Raw genomic sequence first — 22,963 nt, 5'->3', positions numbered from 1 at the left:
GGTGGGGAAGGTCTAATGACCCCACCTGGCACAGCCAGTCCTCACCTATCAGCGAGAGAACTGCAGCATGTTAGAGTCTGAAGGGACTTTGGAGATCCTCGACACTATCCCCTTCCCTACTCTTCCCATTTTACGGAGGAGGAAACTGAGACCCACAGAGGGGATTGGAGGCGCCCAAGACAACACTGCTAGTTTGAGCAGGGTTGGGACCAGAATCCAAGGATCCTGGTGTGCAATCTGTGCCTCTCAACAAGCCCTTCCCTCTTGCACCCTCGGAGGTGTTGGGCCCTGTGTTGACAGAACCAAGCACTTCCTCATTTTAGGAGTGATAAGGAAACACAGTAGCTGTTGCTGATCGAACAGCTATTTTATTTTCGGTGTTTCTTTCTCCCCAAGATTATGTTGAAATAGTGCCCAGAGCAGTGAGCAGGGATACCTCAACAAAACAAAACAAAACAAAACCCATTTTGTTTGCACACACCTTCTAGCGATCAGGCTGACTAATGGTCTTTGATGTTAGAGAACTCATCATGGGGAAGATAAAATGGGACACCGTGACCTTCACTTCTCCTTATCCTCATAACCAACATGTAAATCTGCAGGGACAGATGAGAGACATGACAACAGAGTGGACAAAGCTGGAAATTGGGAAACACGCATGTCTAGCACTGGATACCACCTTGTTGGGGCTTCTTGGGCAAGTCTTGTCCACTGTCTGGGTCCGTTCCCTCATCTGAACAATGAGGGCAGCTCTCTGTCACATCCAGGGTCCCCTTTCTCTGCTTGCTCTCCTCCATAAACTAGTTCTCTATTTAGAGCAGGAATGGAGTGTGAATGTGAAAAGAGAAATGGAGGAAGTGTGGAAGTGCATTTAATTCAATGATTTTTAAACTCTAGTTTTATTCATTAAACATTAAATATTTACTGAGTATGGATATATGCCAGGCACTTGGGCATTTTCTTTGAGAAAAGGAAAAAAAGACCCCACCAATGAATAAAGAAGGGTATGCCCAAACTTTAAGGAATCACAAATTTACCTTAAAAACTCATGCCATGTCTTTGCCTTACAAAAATATAGGTATCTGGATGAAAATAAATTTTGATATTCCAAAATGCTTTTCGGGAGCAGTTTGATTCCACAGATATTGACCCGCTCTCTTAAGACTCTATGCTGTTGGGCACCTGGGTGGCTCAGTCAGTTAAGCGTCTGCCTTGGGCTCAGGTCATGATCCCAGAGTCCTGGGATTGAGTCCTGCATCGGGCTCCCTGCTCAGTGGGGAGTCTGCCTCTCCCTTTGCCCCTCCCCACCCCTCTCTCCCCTGCTCATGCTCCCTCTCTCTCTCTCGCAAAAATAAATAAAATATTAAAAAAAGACTCTATGCTATTATCAACAATAGCCAAATTATGGAAAAAGCCCAAGTGTCCATCGACTGATGAATGGATAAAGATGTGGGATATATATAATGAAATATTACTCAATCATCAAAAAGAATGAAATTTTGCCATTTGCAATGACATGGATGGAGCTAGGGTGTATTATGCTAAGCAAAATAATTCAGTCAGAGAAAGACAAATACGGTATGATTTCACTCATATGTGGAATTTAGGAAACAAAACAGATGAACATATGGGAAGGGAAAAAAAGTGAGAGGGAAGCAAACCATAAGAGACTCTTAACAAAAGAGAACAAACTGAGGGCTGATGGAGGGATGTGGGTGGGGGATGGGCTAAATGGGTGATGGGTATTAAGGAGGGCGCTTGTCATGTTGAACACTGGGTGTTACATGTAAGTGATGAATCACTAAATTCTACTCCTGAAAACAATATTACACTATCTGCTAACTAACTAGAATTTAAATAAAAATTTTGAAGAAAAAAAAGGCTCTATGCTGGATTGTCAGGGAGCACTGGGGACCAAGAGATGAACGTGGAGCTCATCTCATGGGGAAAGACTAGCAAGTGACTGCCACTTAACACAGTCCATGATATGGGCTGTAATTGAGTAGTTGACTTTGTCCTTGGGGGGCTGTACTGAGTTGAATAATGTCCCCCCCAAATTTCATGTACACTCAGAACCAGTGAATGTTTCCTTATTTGGAAATAGTCTTTATAGATGTAATTTGTTAAATTAGGATGAGGTCATACTGGATTAGAATGTGCCTTAATCCAATGATTGACATCCTTAAAAAAGGACACCAAGAGATAAGGTGGGGAGAGGAGTGTCCTATGAAGATGGAGGTAGAGATTGGAGTTATCTTGCCACAAGCCAAAGAACTTCAGGAGCTACCAAAAGTTGGAAGAAGCAAAGAAGGATACTCTCCTTGAACCTTTGCAGGGAGCATGCCCCTGGTGATGCCTTGATTTTGGACTTCTAGCTTCCAGAAGCTTCCATGAAAGAATAAGTTTCTGTTGTTTTAGGCCATTTGGTGGAAAAAATGTTTTTTTAAAGATTTCTATTTTTAAGTAATCTCTCCACCCAACATGGGGCTTGAACTCACAACCCTGAGATCAAGAGTGGCATGTTCCACCAACTGAGCAGGACATAAAATGAAGTAGGTTGAGAAATAATGGTGAGTTAAGATTGCAGCAATCTGATGTTATAGAAATCAAGTATTATTCCTAATCAAGCAGCATTTGGCTGAACTAGGCCAGGAGGTTAATGGTAAAGGCGGCAGGCTGTGGAAACCCCAGCTTTGGGTACATATCAGCAGTGTGATCTCAGACAAGTGATTTTGCCTCTTAAATGTTTCCTTATCCATAAAACGAGGGTACCAGGACCCTTGTAGTCAGATTATTGTGGAGACTAAGTAAAATATTTCATTTGAAAGCACTTATCCCAGTGTGTGGCACATTGTAAAGATTCTATAAAAGCCAGCTGTGGCATTTACGACCAGAGCACATAGTAGGTCTACCCTACCTAAAGTTGCCTCAGTGAATCCCTATCACATGACCTTGATGATTTCCTTCATTGTACCACCAGAAATTATCTTCTTTAGTGGCTGTCTTCCCACCTGAATGTAGAATGTAAGCCCCATTAGACAGGGGCAGAGTCTCGTTTATGGCTGCACAACCAGGACCTAGCACAAAGCCTGGCACGTATTTGTGAGAGGGGTGCATTAGTGAATAAATAGTGGACACCTTGTCTTGTAAATAGTAAGTGAATATTTTTAATATTCATGTTTAATCAATATCTTTCCTTTTATTCTGTCTACGGTCCCACAAATTTCATTAGAATTCCTGTTATCCTCCGTACCAACAATTTCTCTAGCCTATTGTTTTAAGTAAGCTGCTTTGGTAGGAACCTACCTTCCCTGATAAGTGAAATATGGATGTCCTGGAATCTTCAAAAGCATGGGGCTATGTTCTTGCTGGAGATAATGGACTGTGGGATGTCAGTCCCATGCCTGGCACATAGTAAGGGAATTTCCCCCTCCTCCCACTTGCTCTGTTTATTTTTTGTTATATGGGTGTGGAGGAGACAAAGGAGCTGAACTGAGGGGCAACTGGGAACAATTTGGGGGTTTATGAAATCTTAGTGAATGTCTTCCTTTTTCTTGGAGTTAGACTGGCCCATTGCCTGCTTCCAGTGGAAGGACTTCAGAGGGTCCACAAAATTCTCTGAAAATTCTGTGTCTCAACCAGTCCCAGCCTCCCCTGTATTCCCCAGGGACCTAGGAGGTCACCACGGCTGTGAATGGAGATTATCAGGATGTCAAGTGGGGCCATTGCCCTAATAACAAGATTCCCTGAACTAGAGGCTTGTCAATTAACTGTGAAAGAGGTGGATCAACATCCTTGATCCTTATTGTATCAAAGTTTTTGATCCTCAGTAGGAAAAGGTGACCAGAAAATGGGGTCTTTCATTGTCTTAGAGCCAAGGAGATCCCAACAATCAAGCAAGAACGGGGTTGGCCAGCCATCCCATCTGACATCTTGAGATGCCAGGAAAATAATCCATTCATCTCAGATTTCCTCTGAGTCCCTCATTGCTGAGCCTGAAGGCTCCATCTGGCTCCTGTGGTCTCTGGAGGATGCAAGCACTAAGCCATCTTGTTGGGGAGGTTCTCCTAACCCAAACGTGCACTGAGCCTGCTCAAGCCTCTCGCTTGAGCACCACTCCTCACAGGGCCTAGCTATCCAACAGTCTGTGTGCAAATAGGCATGGCCAGGCTACCTGCCAGGGTCATTGCCATCAGTCATCAGCGAAAAGGGGTAAGTGTCCAAGCCCTGGGGCCTGGCTCAAATAAGACAATAGGATCAAGACTGCTCTCTCTCCTCCAGGGAGCGAAATGATTCTGACTCAGTTTGTTTAAAACTGTGAAAGAGGACTCATCAGCATTCAGAAAAGTTTAGTCCTCTGGAATCTGGCCATGGGGTGATTTTCACATCAGCCTCTGTCTCAGTGACTGAGGACCTTGGGACTTCTTTGTTTCCTTCAAGTCCGAGTCTTCTCAGATGTTTCCTCCAGTGGGCCAGCCAGTGATGGGCAGAGGAGCGGATCTCCCCACTCCGCAGGGCATAGATGATGGGGTTGACCATGGAGTTGACAAGGCAGAGCAAGGAGAAGAAGGCGAAGACCTTCTTGACCTGGTCGCTTAGGGTGGTGGTCAGGCTGTAGACCATGAGGGCCAGTACCGGGAGCCAGCATATGAAAAGCACAGCCAGCACCACCCCCAGGGTCTTGGCCAACCTCACATCAAGCCTCATTCGTGCCATTCCTGGCACCTGCCTGTCCTGGTGTTCAGCCAAGCTGGCTACATGCTGATGGGCCTTCCAGAGGACATGCCCATAAGTGTAGATGATGCCAGAGAAGAGGAAGGCAATGAACAGGAGCCAGCCCAGGAGATAGTCATTGGGGATCAGGGGGAAAAGCTCAGAGCAGGGACTAGGACAGCAAGTCCATCCCATAAGGGGCAGGTAGGAGACCAATGCTGAGAGGACCCACATGATCCCCAGAGTTGCCAGTGCCCTCCCCCGGGTGAGTAGGGCTTTGTATGTAGGTGGGTAGCACAGACAGAGGTAGCGGTCAATGGCGGTCAGCAGTAGACTGCCTACAGAGGCTGTGAAGGTCATGGTCACACTGCCAATCTTCAGCAGGAAGACAGCCTTGGAATCCATGCCATGGAAGACGTGGAAATTCACAAAGTTGCAAGCAAAGATCACACTGGCCAGGAAGTCAGCCACAGCCAAGCTGCTAATGAACAGGTATGAGGGCTTCCTGCGGAGCCGGTGGGAGAACAGGATCAGGTAGAGCACAGCCAGATTCTCCAGGGCACTTAGCAGGGCAAAGGAGGTACACAGCACGGCAATAGCTATCCTTTGGGAATTGTTCAGGACCATGTACTCTTTCATGGGGTTGAAATCCAAGCCATCCTTACAGCCATTGGCTGCCTCCATCACCCAGTGTCTCTCCATGGGGTGGGTCCCTTGGCTCCTGTTGGGCTTGCCAAGAAGCCTTTGCTGTAGTACAATGAGAAGAAAGGAGTCTTTTTCAATTAGCGCAATAATGACTTCACACAATCAATAGCTCTAGACAAACCCTTTACCTGTGTAGATGAATCATATGCTGAAATAGCAATTTATATTTTGTTTCCTTTATATTTTGCCCTCTTTCCATTCTACTGGGTCACTAGATCTTTCTGGTTGCCTTAGGAGAGGTGTGTGGGAATTCAAGAAGCAGAAGTGGCCTGTGCGGTTTTTAGTCTTTTGTTTCCAAAAAGACCAATCCTGAGACTTCCCTTTGAAAGTAAGAGAAATCCCAAGGGCCAAAAACCAAGAGGAAATCAAAACCAAGAAAAAAATGGAAGCCAGAATGATGAGATGGAGGGGATTTTTCCATTGGTATTCTGTTCTGTTTTGTTTTGTGTGCCCATCTTGATAAGTAAGATGCTGAAGTTTTAACAACAAAGACAAGACTTTGGCTTCACACCAGCAGCCTTGACAGATAAAATATAAGAATCCAGATAAATCTGAATGTCAGATAACTAATCTTTTTTTTTTTAATAAGTATGTTCTAAATATTGAGAAACACCAAACCAGAGCACCCAAATATTGTATGGGACATCATTAGATACTATTAGAGCGCAAACTTGAAATTTCTCCAGAGGAATATACTTTCTAGCCAGGTCACACAAGTTTCCCACATGAAGCGGCCCATGAAATTTGAGCTCTCAATGCAAATAACAAAATGTATAAGGACATGTGAACAAGGGTGCCTGGGTGGCTCAGTTGGTTAAGCGACTGCCTTCGGCTCAGGTCATGATCCTGGAGTCCCCGGATCGAGTCCTGCATCGGGGTCCCTGCTCAGCGGGGAGTCTGCTTCTCCCTCTGACCCTCCCCCCCTCATGCTCTCTCTATCTCATTCTCTCTCTCAAATAAATAAATAATATCTTAAAAAAAAAAAGGACATGTGAACAAGAGTTCACAGAAATGTCAGACAGTAGAATGAGACTTTCAAGGACTTCATGTCATTCTTGGGAATATGTTTAATATAATTAAACAATAAGGAATCAAAACCATGAGTACATAATGGGAGACTGTCTAGGCAGATTTGAAAAAGAATCAAGTAGAATTTCTAGAAGTGAAAAATAAAGTCTTTGAAAAAAGAACCCTTAAATGTAGGTGAAAGAACAGGACAGATTAGTTGGAAAGCATTGATCCAGAAGGTAGGTCTGAAGAGATTTCTTAAAATGCAGCACAAAAAGACAAAGAGATGGGACAGATAAAAGAGAGGTTAAGGATTGAATGAAAAGGGGCGCCTGGGTGGCTCAGTTGGTTAAGCGACTGCCTTCAGCTCAGGTCATGATCCTGGAGTCCCTGGAGTCCCTGGATCGAGCCCCGCATCGGGCTCCCTGCTCGGCAGGGAGTCTGCTTCTCCCTCTGACCCTCCCCCCTCTCATGTGCTCTCTCTCATTCTCTCTCTCTCAAATAAATAAATAAAATATTAAAAAAAAAAAAGGATTGAATGAAATGTCCTAAAATATATCTAACTGGAGTTTTAGAAGGGAAAAATAGAAGTGGGGGTGGGCATTGGGGAGGCCATAGAGGGGGTTGCTGAGAGTGGAGAATCGTCCAGAATTCTCCTTAGATTCAGAAATCACAGTGAACTACAAGCAGAATTTTATTTTATTTTATTTTTTTTAAAAGATTTTATTTATTTACTTGAAAGCGAGAGAACATAAGCAGAGGAGAGGGGCAGAGAGAGAGGGAGAAACAGGCTCCCTGCTGAGCAAGGAGCTTGACACAGGGCTTGATCCCATGACCCCAGGATCATGACCTGAGTCGAAGGCAGACACTTAACCAACTGAGCCACCCAGGCGCCCCTACGAGCAGAATTTTAAAAACAAACTAATTCCACACTCACATATATCATAATAAAACTTCAGAACACGAAAGACAAAGAGAAAAAAATTAAAAGCAATCAGAGGGAAAGGACACAATACCAGCAAATGAATCATAATGAAACTTAAAACCACATTTTCCAACATCAACAACAGAAGCCAGAAGAAAGGCGGGGCGGGGGGGGGTGGTGGAGTGGAACTAAACTATAACTCAAACTAAAGAAATACAGGTAGAGTTGTCGACGAACAGACCCTTACTGAAGGAACATCTAAAGGGTATGCCATCAGCAGAAGGAAATTCTTCATAGAGGGAAGAACAGAAAGGCAAGAAGGAATTGTGAACAAATAAGTTTCTAAATGTATGAGTAAGTAAAAACAGATGTCTATATAAAGCAATAATAATAATGCTAATGACTCTTTCAGAGGGTATAAAAACAAAATGGAAGTGAAATTGTGAATGACAGTAAACAGTAACATAAGCCAAGAAAGAGATGGAGATGAAGCTTTATTTAGACTACCTCAGGCTTTTAAAAATCAAGCATCATCTCTTACCTGGTTGACTTTGATAGTTTACTAACTGGGCTCCCTGCTTTTAACCAGACCCATCTTTAGTCTAATTTCAACACAACAGCTAGACTGATTCCTTTAAAATACGTCACATCATGCTACTCCTCTGTCCGAAACCGTGTGTAGGGCCCATTTCATTCAGTGTAAAAGCCAAACAAGGTACTTAGAGTGGCCTAGAAGGCTTTATGTGTTCTGGCCCTATCACCTCTCTGATCTCCTTAATATCATGCTTTCCTTGGTCAGCCAGCTTTAGCCACATTGGCTGCCTGATGGGTCCAACCCCCTGCCACAGGGCCTTTGCACTGGCTGTTCCCTCTGCCTGAGCACTCTTTTCCTAGATATATGCTTGACTCAGGCTCTCACCTTTTCCAAGTCTTGGCTCAAGTTTTACTTTTTCAATGACATCTTTCCTACCACTCTAATACAGTAACTCACCCCATCCTCCCGCTCTTCTGGTCTCCCTCACTCTGCTCTATGTTTTTCCCCCCATAACACTTATTACCTCCTGACATATACTTTACCCTATGTAACTTACCTATTTATTATGTTTTATTGTTGGTTGTCTGTATATTCTACTAGAATTTAAGTTCCATGAGGTCAAGGAACTATTTTGTCCTCTGATATAAGGTCTTAGAATAGTATCTGATACATAATAGGTACTCAATAAAGAATTTTGGACTTGAAGTGAAATGAAATTGAATAGTGACTGATTCTAGCATTTTTTTCTCAGAAGCTGATAGATTAGGCAGACAACATACTAATTAATAGAGTGTATAAGATCTGAACATGCAATTAACAACCTGGATTAAATAGTCATATATGGAACTCAGCACCCAATAATTGGAGAATACACACTGTTTTCAACCAAATGTGGATATTTATCAAAACTGACTAAGTCTTGGGTGAAAAGTAGATTTCAATAAATTTAAAATAATCTGTAACATACAAACCATGTTCTCTGACCACAGTGCAAATTTGTTAAAAATATCAAGAACTTAAATAATATAACAAACTTCATAAGTACAAAGCTTTAAAAACACACTCCTGAATAATTCTTGGGTCAAAGAATCCTTAAGGGAATTAGGAAATACTTAGAATTGTAACATTAAAATCTGTGGGATATATCTGAGCAGCACCGAAAAGGAAATGTATAGCCCTTTGTGCTCATATTAGAAAAGAAAAAAGACGAATGTGCTAAACATCATAAAATTAGAAAAAGAACAACAGTGTAAACACAAAGAAGGAAGAAGACAGAAATAATAAGACCAGAAATTAATGACATAGGAAAGCAATGGAGACTAGAAAAAACTGGAAAGACTGAAGCCAGTTTTTTGAAAAAATAATGAAACAGGCAAACCTCCATTAGATTTCTGAAGAAAAAAAGAGAACCCACACAGAATAATAACGGCATGAAAAAGAAATGGTCGATGATCCTTTGAAAAGATGTCTAACCTCAGTAGCAACCACAGAAATGCAAGTTTCATTCCCATCAGATTGGTAAAAAAAACTCAACCTGATGATAGAGTGTTGGAGAAGGCGCGGACCAACGAGGACTTTCGGCACTGCCCGGGGAGGGGCTAAGTTGGCATAACCACTCTGGAGAGCAGTTCAGCAAAATCTGGTGTGGTCCACGTGCCTCCGCCCTTGGATGCATCAGCTCCACTCCTGGGAATGTGCTCCCGAGGGACCCTGACACGTGTGACCGAAGAGACGGCTACAAGAGTGTTCATTTCATTCTCTTATTCCTATTTATTTATTTATTTATTTATAATGTGGCAACTAGGAAATTGTAAATGGCAGGTGTCTCCCATCGTGTCTTCCAGGGTCAGCGGCGGCCCACGCCAACGTGGTGTACTGGGCGTGGCCAGCCAGGGCGGGGCATGCGGCTCAGTTGCCGCGGCCGGAAGCCCCGCCCAGCTCCCCTGCTCCACCGGATGCTCCGCCATTTCCCAGATAGTTCTACTTTCTTGCCCTTTTGCTCACACCTTCACCCCAGGCTTCTTTCCTCTAGCAGACCTTCCTTCTTGAACTTCCGTCTGGACTCATCTTTCAGACCATGAAGCCTTCTCGATGCCCCGTCACTCAGGAAGCTCCCCGCCCTACCGTGCTTAGTTTGTAACCAGTTCCGCACTAGGCTTTTCTCCAACCAGATTAATAATGGAACTAACCAACATTTGTATGGACTTTAAATTCTACAAAATAATGTCCACAGCCACAATCTAATGTAATCTATACAACTTTATAATATAAAAATTACGGGTATTGGGGCGCCTGGCTGGCTCAGTCAATACAGCATGTGACTCTTGATCTCAGGGTTGAAAGTTCCAACCCCACACTGGGTGTAGAGCTCACTTAATAAAATAAGGGGCGCCTGTGCGGTTCAGTTGGTTAAGCAGCGGATTCTTGACTTCAGCTCAGGTCATGATCTCGGGATCCTGGGTTCTAGCTCCAGGGCAGACTTCATGCTCAGTGCAGAATCTACTTGAGATTCTCTCTCTCCACCCCTCCCCACCCCTGGCTGTGCTCTCTCTCTCTCTCTCTAAATAAATAAAATCTAAAAAATAAAATAAAATAAAATAAAATAAAAATTATGGGTATTGTTATTTCACAGATAAAGCAGGCTCGGAGACGTTAAACCACTTGGCAAAGGCCCCACAGCTTGTCAAGGTCAGAGACTGGGCCTTCATTATTCCTGGGTCTTCAGTGCCTTGCGCAATGCCTACACATAGTAGGTGCTCAAAAACTCCCTAATGACTGAACCCCATTTGGATGGAAAGGGGCTGCCTCAAATGGAGTGGACCCCAAGTAAGAGTGTAAGGGGGAGGGCAGCACATCCTGTAGCTTGAAATTCCAACCTGGTGGCCTTGTTCAAGATACCAAATGCCTCGGGTTTCCCATTTCTCATCTGTAAGATGGGTTTCGTAAGGATTTAAGTAAATTAATGTAATACCTGGACGTGCTTGTTATTATTATTATGAGCATCTTCAAATGGGGATAATTCACCTACTGTGTGAGGTTATTAAGAGTAATATGCCTGGCATATCCCAAGAGCTCGATAAATGGCAGTCCTTATTATAATCCAGTATATTTAAAATTTTTTAAAAAGATTTTATTTATTTATTTGACAGAGAGTGAGAGAGAGAGAGATCAAGAGAGCAAGCACACAAGCAGGGGGAATGGCAGAGGGAGAAGGAGAAGCAGACTCCCCACTGAGCAGGGAGCCCAATGTGGGGCTCGATCCCAGGACCCTGGGATCATGACCTGACCGAAGGCAGACGCTTAACCACCTGAGCCACCCAGGCGCCCCTGTTTTTAAAAATTTTAAGAGAGCAGAACAATTTTTACAATCGATGGAACCCCTATTCCTAAGTCAGGTAAAATCTGCGTTCATATCACCCATGCCCTCTCTTCCAGGCAGTCTGAGGAGCAGATCGAAAACCTCTCATCTAATTCAGCTCCATCATTTTAGCATCGAGAAAACAGTCCAGGGGTGGGGATGTAGTCTCCTGACGTCACCCAACAAAACAGCAGGGGAGCTGGAACTAGAGTTCACATCCCCCAAATCAGAAGACGAGACCCTTGCTCTGTAGGCGCAGAGGTGACCCTGCCCACAGAAGCTGAGAAGGGGCATTGGCCTGAGACAGAGAGCAATGGCTGAGTGTTGCCAAAGTCACACCTGAGCTGAGACAGGAAACAGTGCCAGTTTAGTTCTCAGCCCTGGTCACGAATGAGTGACAGACAGTGCAAGGCTTTCTCAGTTCCCATGTCCCCACCCTGCCACTTCTGGAAGCTTCCTCCCTGCACCCAGCTGCCCCAGCCAAACTCCCCCTCTCTCCATAATTCCCTTAGAAAACAGCCCCCTCCCATCCGGGAATGGCTTACCCAATGCAGAGTCCAGCCTAGAAGAGGGATGCTAGCGTGGTGGCTGCTGGCATGTTGAGCTTCACCCAGGTCTGGTGTGGCCACCGACTTGTGGTGGTGTCCAAATTAGGTAAGGGCAGGAAATGCAGGCCTTTGGATGGAGGGCCTAACGAGACAACATCCGACAGCAACAGGATGCACAGAGCACCAGGAAACCCAGCTCCCTGCCTGGTTTCCCTGTGGGCAGATAGAAATACCTTCTGGAATCAGAGTATCTGGCTCCTCAGATGGGCCTCCGTCCAGGGCAAGGACGCATCTGAGTAGCCAGCACGGAGGGAGACTCTGCAGGAGCACTTAGTTCCACCCCCTGCCATGGCTGGTCATGTGACTCTGGGCAAGTCCCTTCAACTTTCTGAGCCCCTTTTCTCACATACCAAATGACAAGGACAATACCTGTCCCATTCTCCTTGGAGAAACCAATTGGCGGATGGCCTCTCCCAGGGCTTTTTCACTGGGTCAGCTGTGATGGGGTCTCCATCCTTCCCAGGTGTGCAAAAGACTTTACGTCTGCGCCTTTGTCAGGGGAGAGGGTTCATATTTTTTATCCCTGTGTCAGGGGAGTTCCAAGTAGTAGGAAGCACCAAGGCACACAAAACCTTTTTGTGACCTGGCTCAGTACAAAAGGACGATTAAAAGAGAACCGACCCACCAACCAAGTGCCATCCCCACCTAAGAACAATGCCAAAGCCCCAGAAATACCTGACATGCTCTGCTCAGACAGCATGTCTATCCGTGCTCGGCGGGTGCCCTGCAGCCTGCAGCCTGACTTAGGCTGAGGGTGTGGGAAGGGAACCTTCAGGTGAGGGCGTGGGGGGTGGGAGGGCGTAGGAGGTTGCCCCTGGGGGGTTTTCCTACCTGAACTGAAAGTGTGAAGTGAAAATGAATGCCGTAGTGGGCGCCTGACATTTTACCACCATGAAGGCCAAGCCATCACAAACACAAAAACCTGTTTGGAGGCGCCTGGCTGGCTCAGTTGGAGCAGCGGTGACTCTTGATCTCGGGGTGGTGAGTTTGAGCCCCACATCAGGTGTAGAGATTACTTAAATAAACAAAACTGTAAAAAAAATAAATAAAAATAAAAACCTGTTTAACCTGCATGACCTTCTTGACCTGCTTCCCAGCAGGCTGGGCTCTTGGTGCTGTGTCCAGCTGTAGGAAGGGAATCATGGGGGCTTCCTTCCACATTTCTTCTGCAAGTTGCAAGGAAATTCTCTGGAGTTTTGGGCTATAGGCTATTGTCCTTTGCCCAAATCTTATCTATTTTTTTTCAGGTCCTATATTAAGACCACCTTCTCCAGGAAGCCTTCTCTGATTTCCCCCAACCCATCCAGGTGGATGAAACTCATTGAGTCCTGCTGCATGGATCACCGTCAACCTTCTATTCTTTGTGTGTGTGTTTTTTTTAAGATTTTATTTATGTACTTGACAGAGAGGGACACAGCAAGAGAGGGAACACAAGCAGGGGGAGTGGGAGAGGGAGAAGCAGGCTCCCCACTGAGCAGGGATCCCGATGTGGGGCTCGATCCCAGGACTCTGGGATCATGACCTGAGCCGAAGGCAGATGCTTAATGACTGAGCCATCCGGGTGCCCGTACCTTCTATTCTTTGTATCAATAATATTTGTCTCATCTTGCTTCCTGGACTGTGAGCTTCTAGTTTTGAGAGTAGAATCTGGGTCAGAGAGTGATGACATCTTTGTATTCTAGTCCCCCTCACACTGAAACAAAGTTCTTTTAATGAGGGGTTCCAAGCTAAGCTAAGCAGCCCTTACGGAGGTGGAAGTCAGCACCAAGAAGTGAGACAATTAGATGGCCTCTGAGCCACCACTCCCTGTTCCCAAGCCATGACAGACATTGCCAATTGGTCCCAGTCCCTCTCATCCTGAGCCTCACCATGAGCTTCTCACCATAACACTGCTTACCCAGGGAACCAGATGTCTGGAAAGAGGTGGGAACCACGAACAGCAGGTCTAAAGCAGAAAGTGAACTGAAAGATTGGCAACTGTCCAGGCTCTTGACCTTGTACTCTTGACCTTGTAAATAGACAACTATGGTGGTCATCCAAGGGGAGGGGGGACAGCATGTGGGTGGAGGAACCTAAAATCTCTCCTGTGGTATAAGTCTCAGGAGAAGTTTATTGATGCGAGGCAAAATATGGAAATTGTCCTGGGGAGAGATGCAAAGGGCCGCCCAGACTGATTTTTTTCTTTTCTTTCTTTCTTTCTTTCTTTCTTTCTTTCTTTCTTTCTTCTTTCTTTCTTTCTTTCTTTCTTTCTTTCTTTCTTTCTTTCTTTCTTTCTTTCTTTTTCTTTCTTTCTTTCTTTCTTCTTTCTTTCTTTCTTTCTTCTTTCTTTCTTTCTTTCTTTTTCTTCTTTCTTTCTTTCTTTCTTTCTCTTTCTTTCTTTCTTGCTTTCTTGCTTTCTTCTTTCTTTCTTTCTTTCTTTCTTTCTTTCTTTCTTTCTTTCTTCTTTCTTTCTTTCTCTCTCTCTCTTTTCTTCCTTCCTTCCTTTCTTTCTTTCTTTTTTCTTTCTTTCTTCTCTTTCTTTCTTTTCTTTCTTTCTCCTTCCTTCCTTCCTAAGATTTTTTAAAAATGTATTCATTTGACAGAGAGCGAGAGTACACACAAGCAGGGGGAGCAGCAGAGGGAATGGGAGAAGCAGACTCCCTGCTGAGCAGGGAGCCTGATGCGGGGCTCGATCCCAGGACCCTGAGATCATGACCTGAGCCAAAGGCAGACTCTTAACTGACTGAGCTACCCAGGTGCCCCCAAGACCAATTTTTTTTTAAAGATTTTATTTATTCATAAGAGACAGAGAGAGAGAGAGAGGCAGAGGGAGAAGCAGGCTCCCCGCTGAACAGGGAGCTGGATGCCGGACTCAATCCCAGGACCCTGGGGTCATGACCTGAGCCGAAGGCAGACGCTTAACCATCTGAGCCATCCAGGCGCCCAAGACCAATTTCTTTAATACATTTTTCCTGGGATTTCCAGCATTTGAGTACAGGGCCTAGCATAAAGTAGGCTCTTAGATATTTTAAAATCAACTTATTGAATAAATGAATAAATGAATGAATGAATGAACAAATGTCCTTTGGGAAAAAAGCAGGCTTCTTCAGAGAGACTTTGTGTTTTCTTTTCCGTCAGCTGCCAGGAAGCTCAGAACTAAGCTTGGTTCCTGATTCATTTCTTCTTCTTTTTTTTTTAGTGGTTTCTAATGCTTTGCTTTTATTTCTATTGCCCTAATTCATAATATAGGCCACCTCCAGTCCTTTAAGGAAAGAATTTGTAATTTATAGAATTGGCACAAAGGATCATCTTTTTTTTTTTTTTTTTTTTAGATTTTATTTATTTATTTGATAGAGACACAGTGAGAGAGGGAACACAAGCAGGGGGAGTGGGAGAGGGAGAAGCAGGCTTCCCACTGAGCAGGGAGCCCGACATGGGTCTCAATCCCAGGACTCTGGGATTATGACCTGAGCCGAAGGCAGATGCTTAATGACTGAGCCACCCAGGTGCCCCTACAAAGGATCATCATTAAGGCCGTTCTCAAACGTCTAGTGGTTGGCAAAGAAACTCACTCCTCATGAATCTCTCCTGTGGGGCTGGAAGATTCCATCCCAAGTCTGCTGTCCACTCACCATTCATCACTCCCACCCAGGAGTCTTTGGGGCCACCGCCTGCTGTCTGGACATTCATTCTCCCTGGACCTTTCTTCCTCATCTGTCTGTATCATCTCCAGCCTCCCTCCTGGGAGGAATTAAGCCAAATGGCGCCTGAGGCCTCTTTCCACTGTAGCAAAGGTTAAGGGCCAAGGCTTTGGAATGAAACCTCGCTGGCTTCACATCCCAGCCCCGCCTTGGGTGGGCTGTGTGACGTGGGGGCAAGTTACTCAAACTCTCTGAGCCTCAGTTTCTTCATCTGTGACTGGGGAAATTATTACTACCCGAATTCTTGATGTGCTGATTAAATAATGATGTAAAATAATTAAGCAGTAGTGTGGGTGCCCGGGTGAACTGTAGTGTGTTTGTGTGTGATGTGGTGGAAAGAAAAGGGTCCCAAGTTAGGAACTGGATGCTCAGGGTTTGAGCCTGGTTCTGGCACCCTTTGGTTCTATGGAGAAGTCACTTTCTCTCCCTCTCCCCAGCACTGCTATCTGAAAAGACGATCGGAGGATAATGATGATGAGGCTTGACATTGGACTAGCGCTCTCCACACATTATCTCATTTAAACCTCAAAACAACCCTGCAAAGCTGGCATTATTATTTTCTGTATTTTACAGATGAGGAAATTGCAGTCCAAAGATTTAAGAAACTTGCTGGGGGCCCCGGGAACCAGCACTCTTGTTCATTCCTTTCCTGTTGTTTTACATTCTTTAATTCTTGGTAATCAACTAACTAATCGGAAATCTCCCCACAGGGCAGTTTTGTTGAGTCTTTTCAAGTATCTTCTTCCTTTTTTCAGCTACCTTATACTCCAGCAACTTCCCTTTTAGAGAATGAACTAATAATGCCCATATCATATTCGACAGTGTGCACAGTGGGGGAGGGCTCGTGACTATTATCTGAGGCAGATAGCATTTCTTGAGCAAACAGGTTCAGAGAAGGCACGTCACCCCAAATTCGCAGCTAGAGGTCACAGGGACAGCTGGATGCAGGCTGATGAATGAATTAAACCTGGTGTGGGCAGTCAGGCCATGGAAAGATGAGGAGAAGCCAGAGATGGGCCAGACATCTGGGGAGGTGATGCTCATGCACACTCCCCCTACCCCTTTGTGATAGAGTAAATTAATGTGCACTTGTGCATCTGTTTGCTTTGGGGCCCGGGGCAGTGAAGAGGAAAGCATGTTACCATTTCTGGCCTGGAATTTGGGATCCGACCCAGTGTACTGATTCCCTTGGTACACTAACTTGCAAGGAGACCTGGATTTCCATCTCCTGCTTCCGTAAAGAGAGGTAGTAAACAGATAAGGATCAACTGAGAATAAGAAGGGGCGCCTGAGAATAAGAAGGGGAGCCTGGGTGGCTCAGTCGGTTAAGTGTCTGACTTCGGCTCAGGTCGTGATCTCGGAGTCCTGGGATCAAATCTGGTGTTGGGCTCTGCGTTCAGCATAGAGTCTGCTTCTACCTCTCCCCCAACCCCTCCCTTGCTCATTCTCTCTCTCAAATAAATAAAATCTAAAAAAAAAAAAAAAGAGGCATGTACAGACAGGTTTAAGAGGCAGCCTCAAGTCACAGTTGTGAGTTCTGATTCTGTCTCTTACTGCATCCGTGGTCTCTTGGGCAATTGCCACACCTCCCTGAGCCTCAGCGTCCTCATCTGTAAAATGGGTATAATGAAAGTACCTCCACCATTGTGAGGAGTAAATGGGGAAGGTGGCATGTAGCAGATGAGTAGCACAGTGCCTGGCTGACACTTAATCTACCCTCAATAAATGTTAACCATTATGTTTATTGTCTATGTGCTGGGCTCTCTGAGGATCATGCCCAAAACGAAAGAGTAAAATAAAATATAATGATGGGGTCGGACTGGAATGTCTCCAGTCTCTTCTGACTCAGGAACTGCTTCACAGTAATATATCATGTTAGAAACCCCAAGCGGAATTAGTTGAGCCATTTCATGATTTTGTATGGCCTGTGAAGAAGGAAGCAATTTTAAGTCAAATGTACTATTTTCAATAAGCGTATCAGTTCAAAAATTTCCCTCACATTTATTTTAAACCATTTAAAATATATGCATGATATGTGAAGATAAATTCTAACTTCTCCTCACTTTCCAAGTGGCACCTGTGCTTGATCTACTTTACATAAATGACAGAAGGGAATGCATGGTTGGTGAACACATTTTGAAGTGATGTTTTATTGGGGGACCAAATGGACATTAAAATAGGCTGAGATGTAACAAGAGAAGGGAAATCACTTTCAGGACCGGAGGGTTTAAATTCTGGCATTTGATGCTTAGAAAGCCGATATGTACCTTTTTAGAAGAATCTTAATGTTTGTCTTATGCAAGAGAAAATACATCTCAGGTCCCTGTGGGCAAGCATCTCTCTGCATGAGCCCTGCAGGTGTAGATCACCTATATGTCTGACACGGGTGATGAAAGAGCACATATTATTTTCTCTTTTTAACACTGTTTGAAGTTTTGGGAAGTGCAAGAATTTCCCTGATAAGCTATGTAAGAAATGTGATCAGATAAACACGATTTATGAATCTTGAGGGAAATTTGCAGGGGAGGTATCAGCTTCCTTCTCCTTATTTCCTTGTGTTTCTGACATCAGAGTTCCTTTTGCATCCTGACTTTAATCACTGGTTCATTAAGGGTATAAATTAAATAATAAACGATGAAGAATAAGACCAACGTAAAACCATGTATCAGCCAAGCCGCTGCAGTGGCCAAATGATAAACATCCTGGTTGGGAGAAATTAGATTGTCATTTGTTTGATCACCACTAACTTCTGCTTTTGATTCTTCTGTTTATCCTAAGAAGCTCTCACACTGAGAAAAATATCTTTTAAGTAGCAAAATAATTATTCACTAATTTTCAAAAAAATGGAACCAAGCTCCATGACCTTCTAATGGTGTGAACCTTATGGAACACCTCCCTCCCTGTTGGGCAAAGCTGGTGGAAAGTAGTGAAAACACAGACCTGGGCTTGAGGCTTGTCTCTGCCATTTACCTGCTGTGACTGAGCCTTGGTGATCTCATCTGCCAAGTGGGTACTATTAAGATAGGACTCATGTGAAGTCTTGGAGAAGGTCCATGAAACACCTTGCACCCCCTCCCGGTTCTCAGCAGGCTCCCATCTCCTGCTTTCAGCTCTGTCAGATCCCCCCAGGACCCAGACAGATCCACGGAGACACACAGAGGACGGATTCACTGTCTAGCAGAGGCAACACCGTGAATGCAGCTGTAGTTCTCAGAGGAACTTTGGGGTGGACCCAACCCCCCAGGGAGAGAAGGGCAGAGGGGAGGGGGAGCTGTGGTGGGAGGGGCTGCCTCTGATTCACTGTGTGAGCAGAAGATTGGAGGCCTCACCTGTAAGAGTAGGAGCAGGTAGGGGAGGAGAAGAGAGGCAGCAAAGCCCACAGGACGCCCAAACCAACTCATTTCTGCCCAGAGGTCTTACCAACACTCTCCCGATTTGGATGGAGCCTCCTTTCCCACACTTGGCTTTAATGAGACGGGGGGATCCTCCCCTTCTGGTCTACCCCATTGATCTGTCCTTTTCTTTCCTTGGCATTTGGGGTCTTCACTGCCTGGGGGTGGGGCAGGATACACCCCATGCTCTGTGGACCCTATCTCTCCAGAGGAGATGGAGGGAAGAGGGAATAATGGTCTTAAATTCTTTCCTGAGCTCAGCTGGAAGAGGGCTGATGGTTCCTGGAGCATGCATTGCACCACAGCCCTTTCGAGGAGCTCTCCACGCCCGTGTCCCTAGCTGGTTCTCACTGCAGTAGAGCCAGTTCTGCATTCAGACAGCCCCGGGTTTGACTCTTGGCTTTGCCATTTACCACCAGCTATGTGACCTTGGGCAAGGTCTTAATCCTGCGTGAGCTTCATTTTCTCACCTCTCAGATGTGGGTAGTGACAGTGTGTCTCTCTCAGGGCTGTTGAGAGCACTGGACAAGGCAGCAGTTCTAACTGAGCTCCAGCACGTAGTGAATGCGCCGTAAATGTGAACTTAAAATAAATGAGCTTCCCTTTGAGGCAGGTTGGTCATGTTTTGCTTCATTTTTGGAGTTGGAGAAACTACGGGTTAGATGTGAGGGATGCCTGGGTGGCTCAGTCGGTTCAGCGCCTGCCTTCGGCTCAGGTCATGATCCCGGAGTCCTGGGATCGAGTCCCGCATCGGGCTCCCTGCTCAGCGGGGAGTCTGCTTCTCCCTCTGCCCCTCACATTGCTTGTGCTCTCTCTCTCTCTCAAATAAATAAATAAAATCTAAAAAAAAAAAAAGGTGATGTGGCTCATCCAAGGGCACCTGACGCCTTGGTGAGGGGGACTTGGGTTTTCCACAGGATCCCATGATCAATAGCACAAGTTTTGGAGTCCACAGAGCTGGACTTGACACTGGATGCACTCTTCCTTGGCCGGGCGACCTTGAATGAGTCACCATGCCTCTGAGCCTTGATTTTCGTCTCTGTAAGATACGGCTGCCTGTCTCCCTTCCAAGGGCAGCCTTGGTGTCTCCTGGCCCAGGGACATTTTGCAGGGGTTGAAAGCAGAAGCTATCTGAAGACAGCCCTTTTTTTCGGTTCTTTGTGGAAACCTGAGTTCAGTGAGAAGGTTAAAGCCAGAATCCCAGGTGGCTGGGGAGAAGAGTGATCCAAAGCCAAGGATGCAGGAGAGAGGGTCCCAGGGTCACGGGTCCCTTGAGTTTTGACATCCTGGGCTCTGCTGCCTTGAGGAGGTGGTGGGGCCTCTGGGTGAAGTTACCGGCTGGTAACCCAATCTTGAGCTTAAACCCAAGGCACAGTGATTTCAAATCTTGGCAAAGAATCTGGACTCTAGGCACATTAGGGAAGTGGACAGGGCTGGACTTCGGGTCAAATCCCTTTGGACAATGGGCATCCCTTACAGGGGGAGCCAGGGTGGCATGAAGGCCAGGTGCCCTCCCTTTTTCTGTGCTCTGTATGAGACCCTAGGATTCGATGTGCAATGCTGGAAAGTGAGAGAAGCTCACTACACACTGAGACTCCATTTTTGACCAGCCCAGTAGGGTGAGAACTCTGAGTCCCATTGAAGGTGCTGTAATAAGAATGAACGAAAGAACATTCTGTGTACATCTGAGAGCACAGGGTAAGAGTAACAGGTGCAACGAGATGAGGAGGGAAGAGAAGAGACCCACTGGAGGGCTCTGCTCAGCTGAGCCGTGCTACCATTTTGTCCACCTTAACCATCTGGTCTTAACCCACCAAAATGTGGTTCACTGGTAGAAATTAATGCTGGGGCCAGGGTCGTTGGGGCACTGCCTCCCAAGGCCTACCCAAATTCCTCTCGAGCCCCTCCTCTGCCTCAGTCCTGGCCTTTGTGTCCTCAAGGTGTCTACCTGCCACCCATTCGAGGGAAAAACAGCTTGCAGCCTCGTCATCCTTATCTCTACTCGCCAGCAGCGGCAGACGGTGTGAGGATCAGAATCTCCACCGTAGCCACTTGCCGAGCCCGGGAACCCATCTGGCACCAGCATCATCCAGCCAGCCCTCACCACAGGCCCATGAGTGCTGGTCTCGGGCCCAAGGTTCTCAGAAGAGGGAGCTGAATGGGAAAGAGGGGGACTGATTTTCTTGAGGCCATGGGGTTACCAGTGCTGAGAGTCACCTGGGTGCTGGTGCGGGGCACACTCGTAAACATTACTGGCTTGCTGAGCAGAACCTCCATGGAGCGGAGCCCTGGCCTCCTGGGTCTAGTGTGGCGCTAACACGGAGCCGCCCCCATCAGGCTGTCTGCATGTCAGTGACTACCTCCTTCTATGAGTGCTGATTCGGGGTCCTGCCCGAGGGTGAGGACCGCACCAACCCCGAGCCGTCCTGTGAGTTGTCCTCACACACCTTAGGAGTCCTCCTCATATGGTATCACTTTCCTGGTCCCAGACAGGCCCCCCAGCTTCTTACATCCCGGGGGGGGGGAAGGGGTAAAGTAGGAACACAGGTTTCATACAACACAGGTTTTCTGAAATGAGGAAGAGGCCCCAAATAAAGCAACAACAGAAAGCTACTCACGGTGGTCTGTGGCTGAGCTCCCTGACCCTGCCGGGCGCTGAGGAGTCCTGGTGGTTGTGTGTCTAGGAGCTGGCCCTGGGTCCCGGTCAGAGCTCCTGTTCAACAGCCACCCCAAGTCAGCTTTCTCTCGCTTTTACTCTTTCTCACAGATGAGTGAGCATGAGGAGGTCTGGCCTTCCGTCCCTGTCACCACTTCCCCTTTGGGTCCCCAGTGCCACAGGCTTCTTGTCCCTGTAATTGAGCTATTTCTCACAAGGAACTCTGGCCAGGGTGGGGCATAGGTATAGGCCCTGGAGTCAAGGGACTTGGGTTCTACTCCAGCGGAGCTGTTGTGACCTTGAGCAATTCATTTCATCTTCCTAAACCTTAGTTTCTTCATCTGCAAAATGGAGGTACTGCATCAGCCTTACGCAGACCACCTGGAAGGACATTCCATTCCAATCCCTCTTGCCTATCAGATCAGAGCTTTGAAATCCAATGCCTAGAGGCGCCCGCCAGATAACAGAGATGGGTGAAGGGTGCTGGTATGGTGCAACAGAGCGTGGTGGGGGTCTCTCAAGGACAGCCAGGACTTGCTGCATGGGAATGCAGACCCAAGTGCCAGCTTCCAAGCATTTGGAACATGTGCCCCATTTTCCAAGAGAGAATAGAAATCCCGACTTTTATGTAATGGCTTCCAATTTTAGAATGTTGACCACAAAGTCAAATCTTTTAAAAATGCTATGTGGGTCAAAACCAACCCCACTTTTCATTTATATTTGCCAGACCACGGGCTCCCTGAAGGCAGGGATCTTGTCCCTCATGCCCAGTCCTGGGCTTAGTAAATACACAGGTACCTGGTCCACATAAAAGTGTTTTCAGACCTGTTATCAGATAGAATAAATATTTTCAAGTTTTTATTTAAATTCCGGTTAGTTAACATACAGTGTAATATTAGTTTCAGGTGTAGGATTTAGCGATCCCTCACTTACATACAACACCCAGTGCTCATCACTACAAGTGCCCTCCTTGCTGCCCATCCCCCATTTAACCCATCCTCCTGCCCACCTCCCCTCCAGCAGCCCTCAGTATGTCCTCTATAGTTAAGAGTCTGTTTTATGGTTTATCAGATAGGTAAAATGAAAATCTACTTCTTCCTAGGGGTACAGAGATGAGTATGATAAGGTTCCTGCCCTCCCTGGTGAATGGCATTTGATTATTTCGTCAGATCTTTTTACTTACTGCCCCCCTATCCCAGACCCCAAGGGATGGACCTGGGCCAGTGGTTCTCAGGAAGGGAGATTTTGCCCCTGAGGCAGAGCTGCCAGATTCAGCAAGTAACAATATAGGATGACAATATCGGACATACCCAAACTAAAAATTATTTGTTGTTTGTCTGAAATTGAAATTTAACTGGGCATTCTGTATTTTCTCTGGCAAAC

The 22,963-nt window shown here is 45.9% G+C and overlaps 1 protein-coding gene across 10 annotated transcripts; it reads right to left on the bottom strand.

Moving 5' to 3' along the window:
- Window positions 1-1,579: 1,579 nt before the first annotated feature.
- Window positions 1,580-21,708, bottom strand: CNR2 (cannabinoid receptor 2). Of its 10 annotated transcripts, none has more exons than XM_036088966.2 (5): window positions 21,543-21,708; window positions 12,684-12,882; window positions 12,222-12,341; window positions 11,790-12,005; window positions 1,580-5,460 (listed from the first exon to the last, which is right to left on the bottom strand). In XM_036088966.2, exon 5 carries the CDS (start codon window positions 5,413-5,415, stop codon window positions 4,333-4,335), a length of 1,083 nt encoding a protein of 360 aa, XP_035944859.2. In that variant the 5' UTR covers window positions 5,416-5,460; window positions 11,790-12,005; window positions 12,222-12,341; window positions 12,684-12,882; window positions 21,543-21,708; the 3' UTR covers window positions 1,580-4,332. The 10 variants fall into 10 exon arrangements, with proteins under 10 accessions (XP_035944859.2, XP_077929769.1, XP_035944864.2 ...); XM_078073643.1 differs by having other exon boundaries at window positions 11,790-11,934; XM_036088971.2 differs by lacking the exon at window positions 12,222-12,341.
- Window positions 21,709-22,963: the final 1,255 nt, after the last annotated feature.

This window comes from Halichoerus grypus, chromosome 5 (assembly GCF_964656455.1).
Source record: "Halichoerus grypus chromosome 5, mHalGry1.hap1.1, whole genome shotgun sequence".
Taxonomy (NCBI): domain Eukaryota; kingdom Metazoa; phylum Chordata; class Mammalia; order Carnivora; family Phocidae; genus Halichoerus; species Halichoerus grypus.
This window is presented reverse-complemented; position numbering and strand designations above follow the sequence as displayed.

What these genes read in the sequence shown, in the direction of transcription:
- CNR2 (XM_036088966.2), bottom strand. Translation starts at nt 5,415, where the DNA reads ATGGAGAGACACTGGGTGATGGAGGCAGCCAATGGCTGTAAGGATGGC.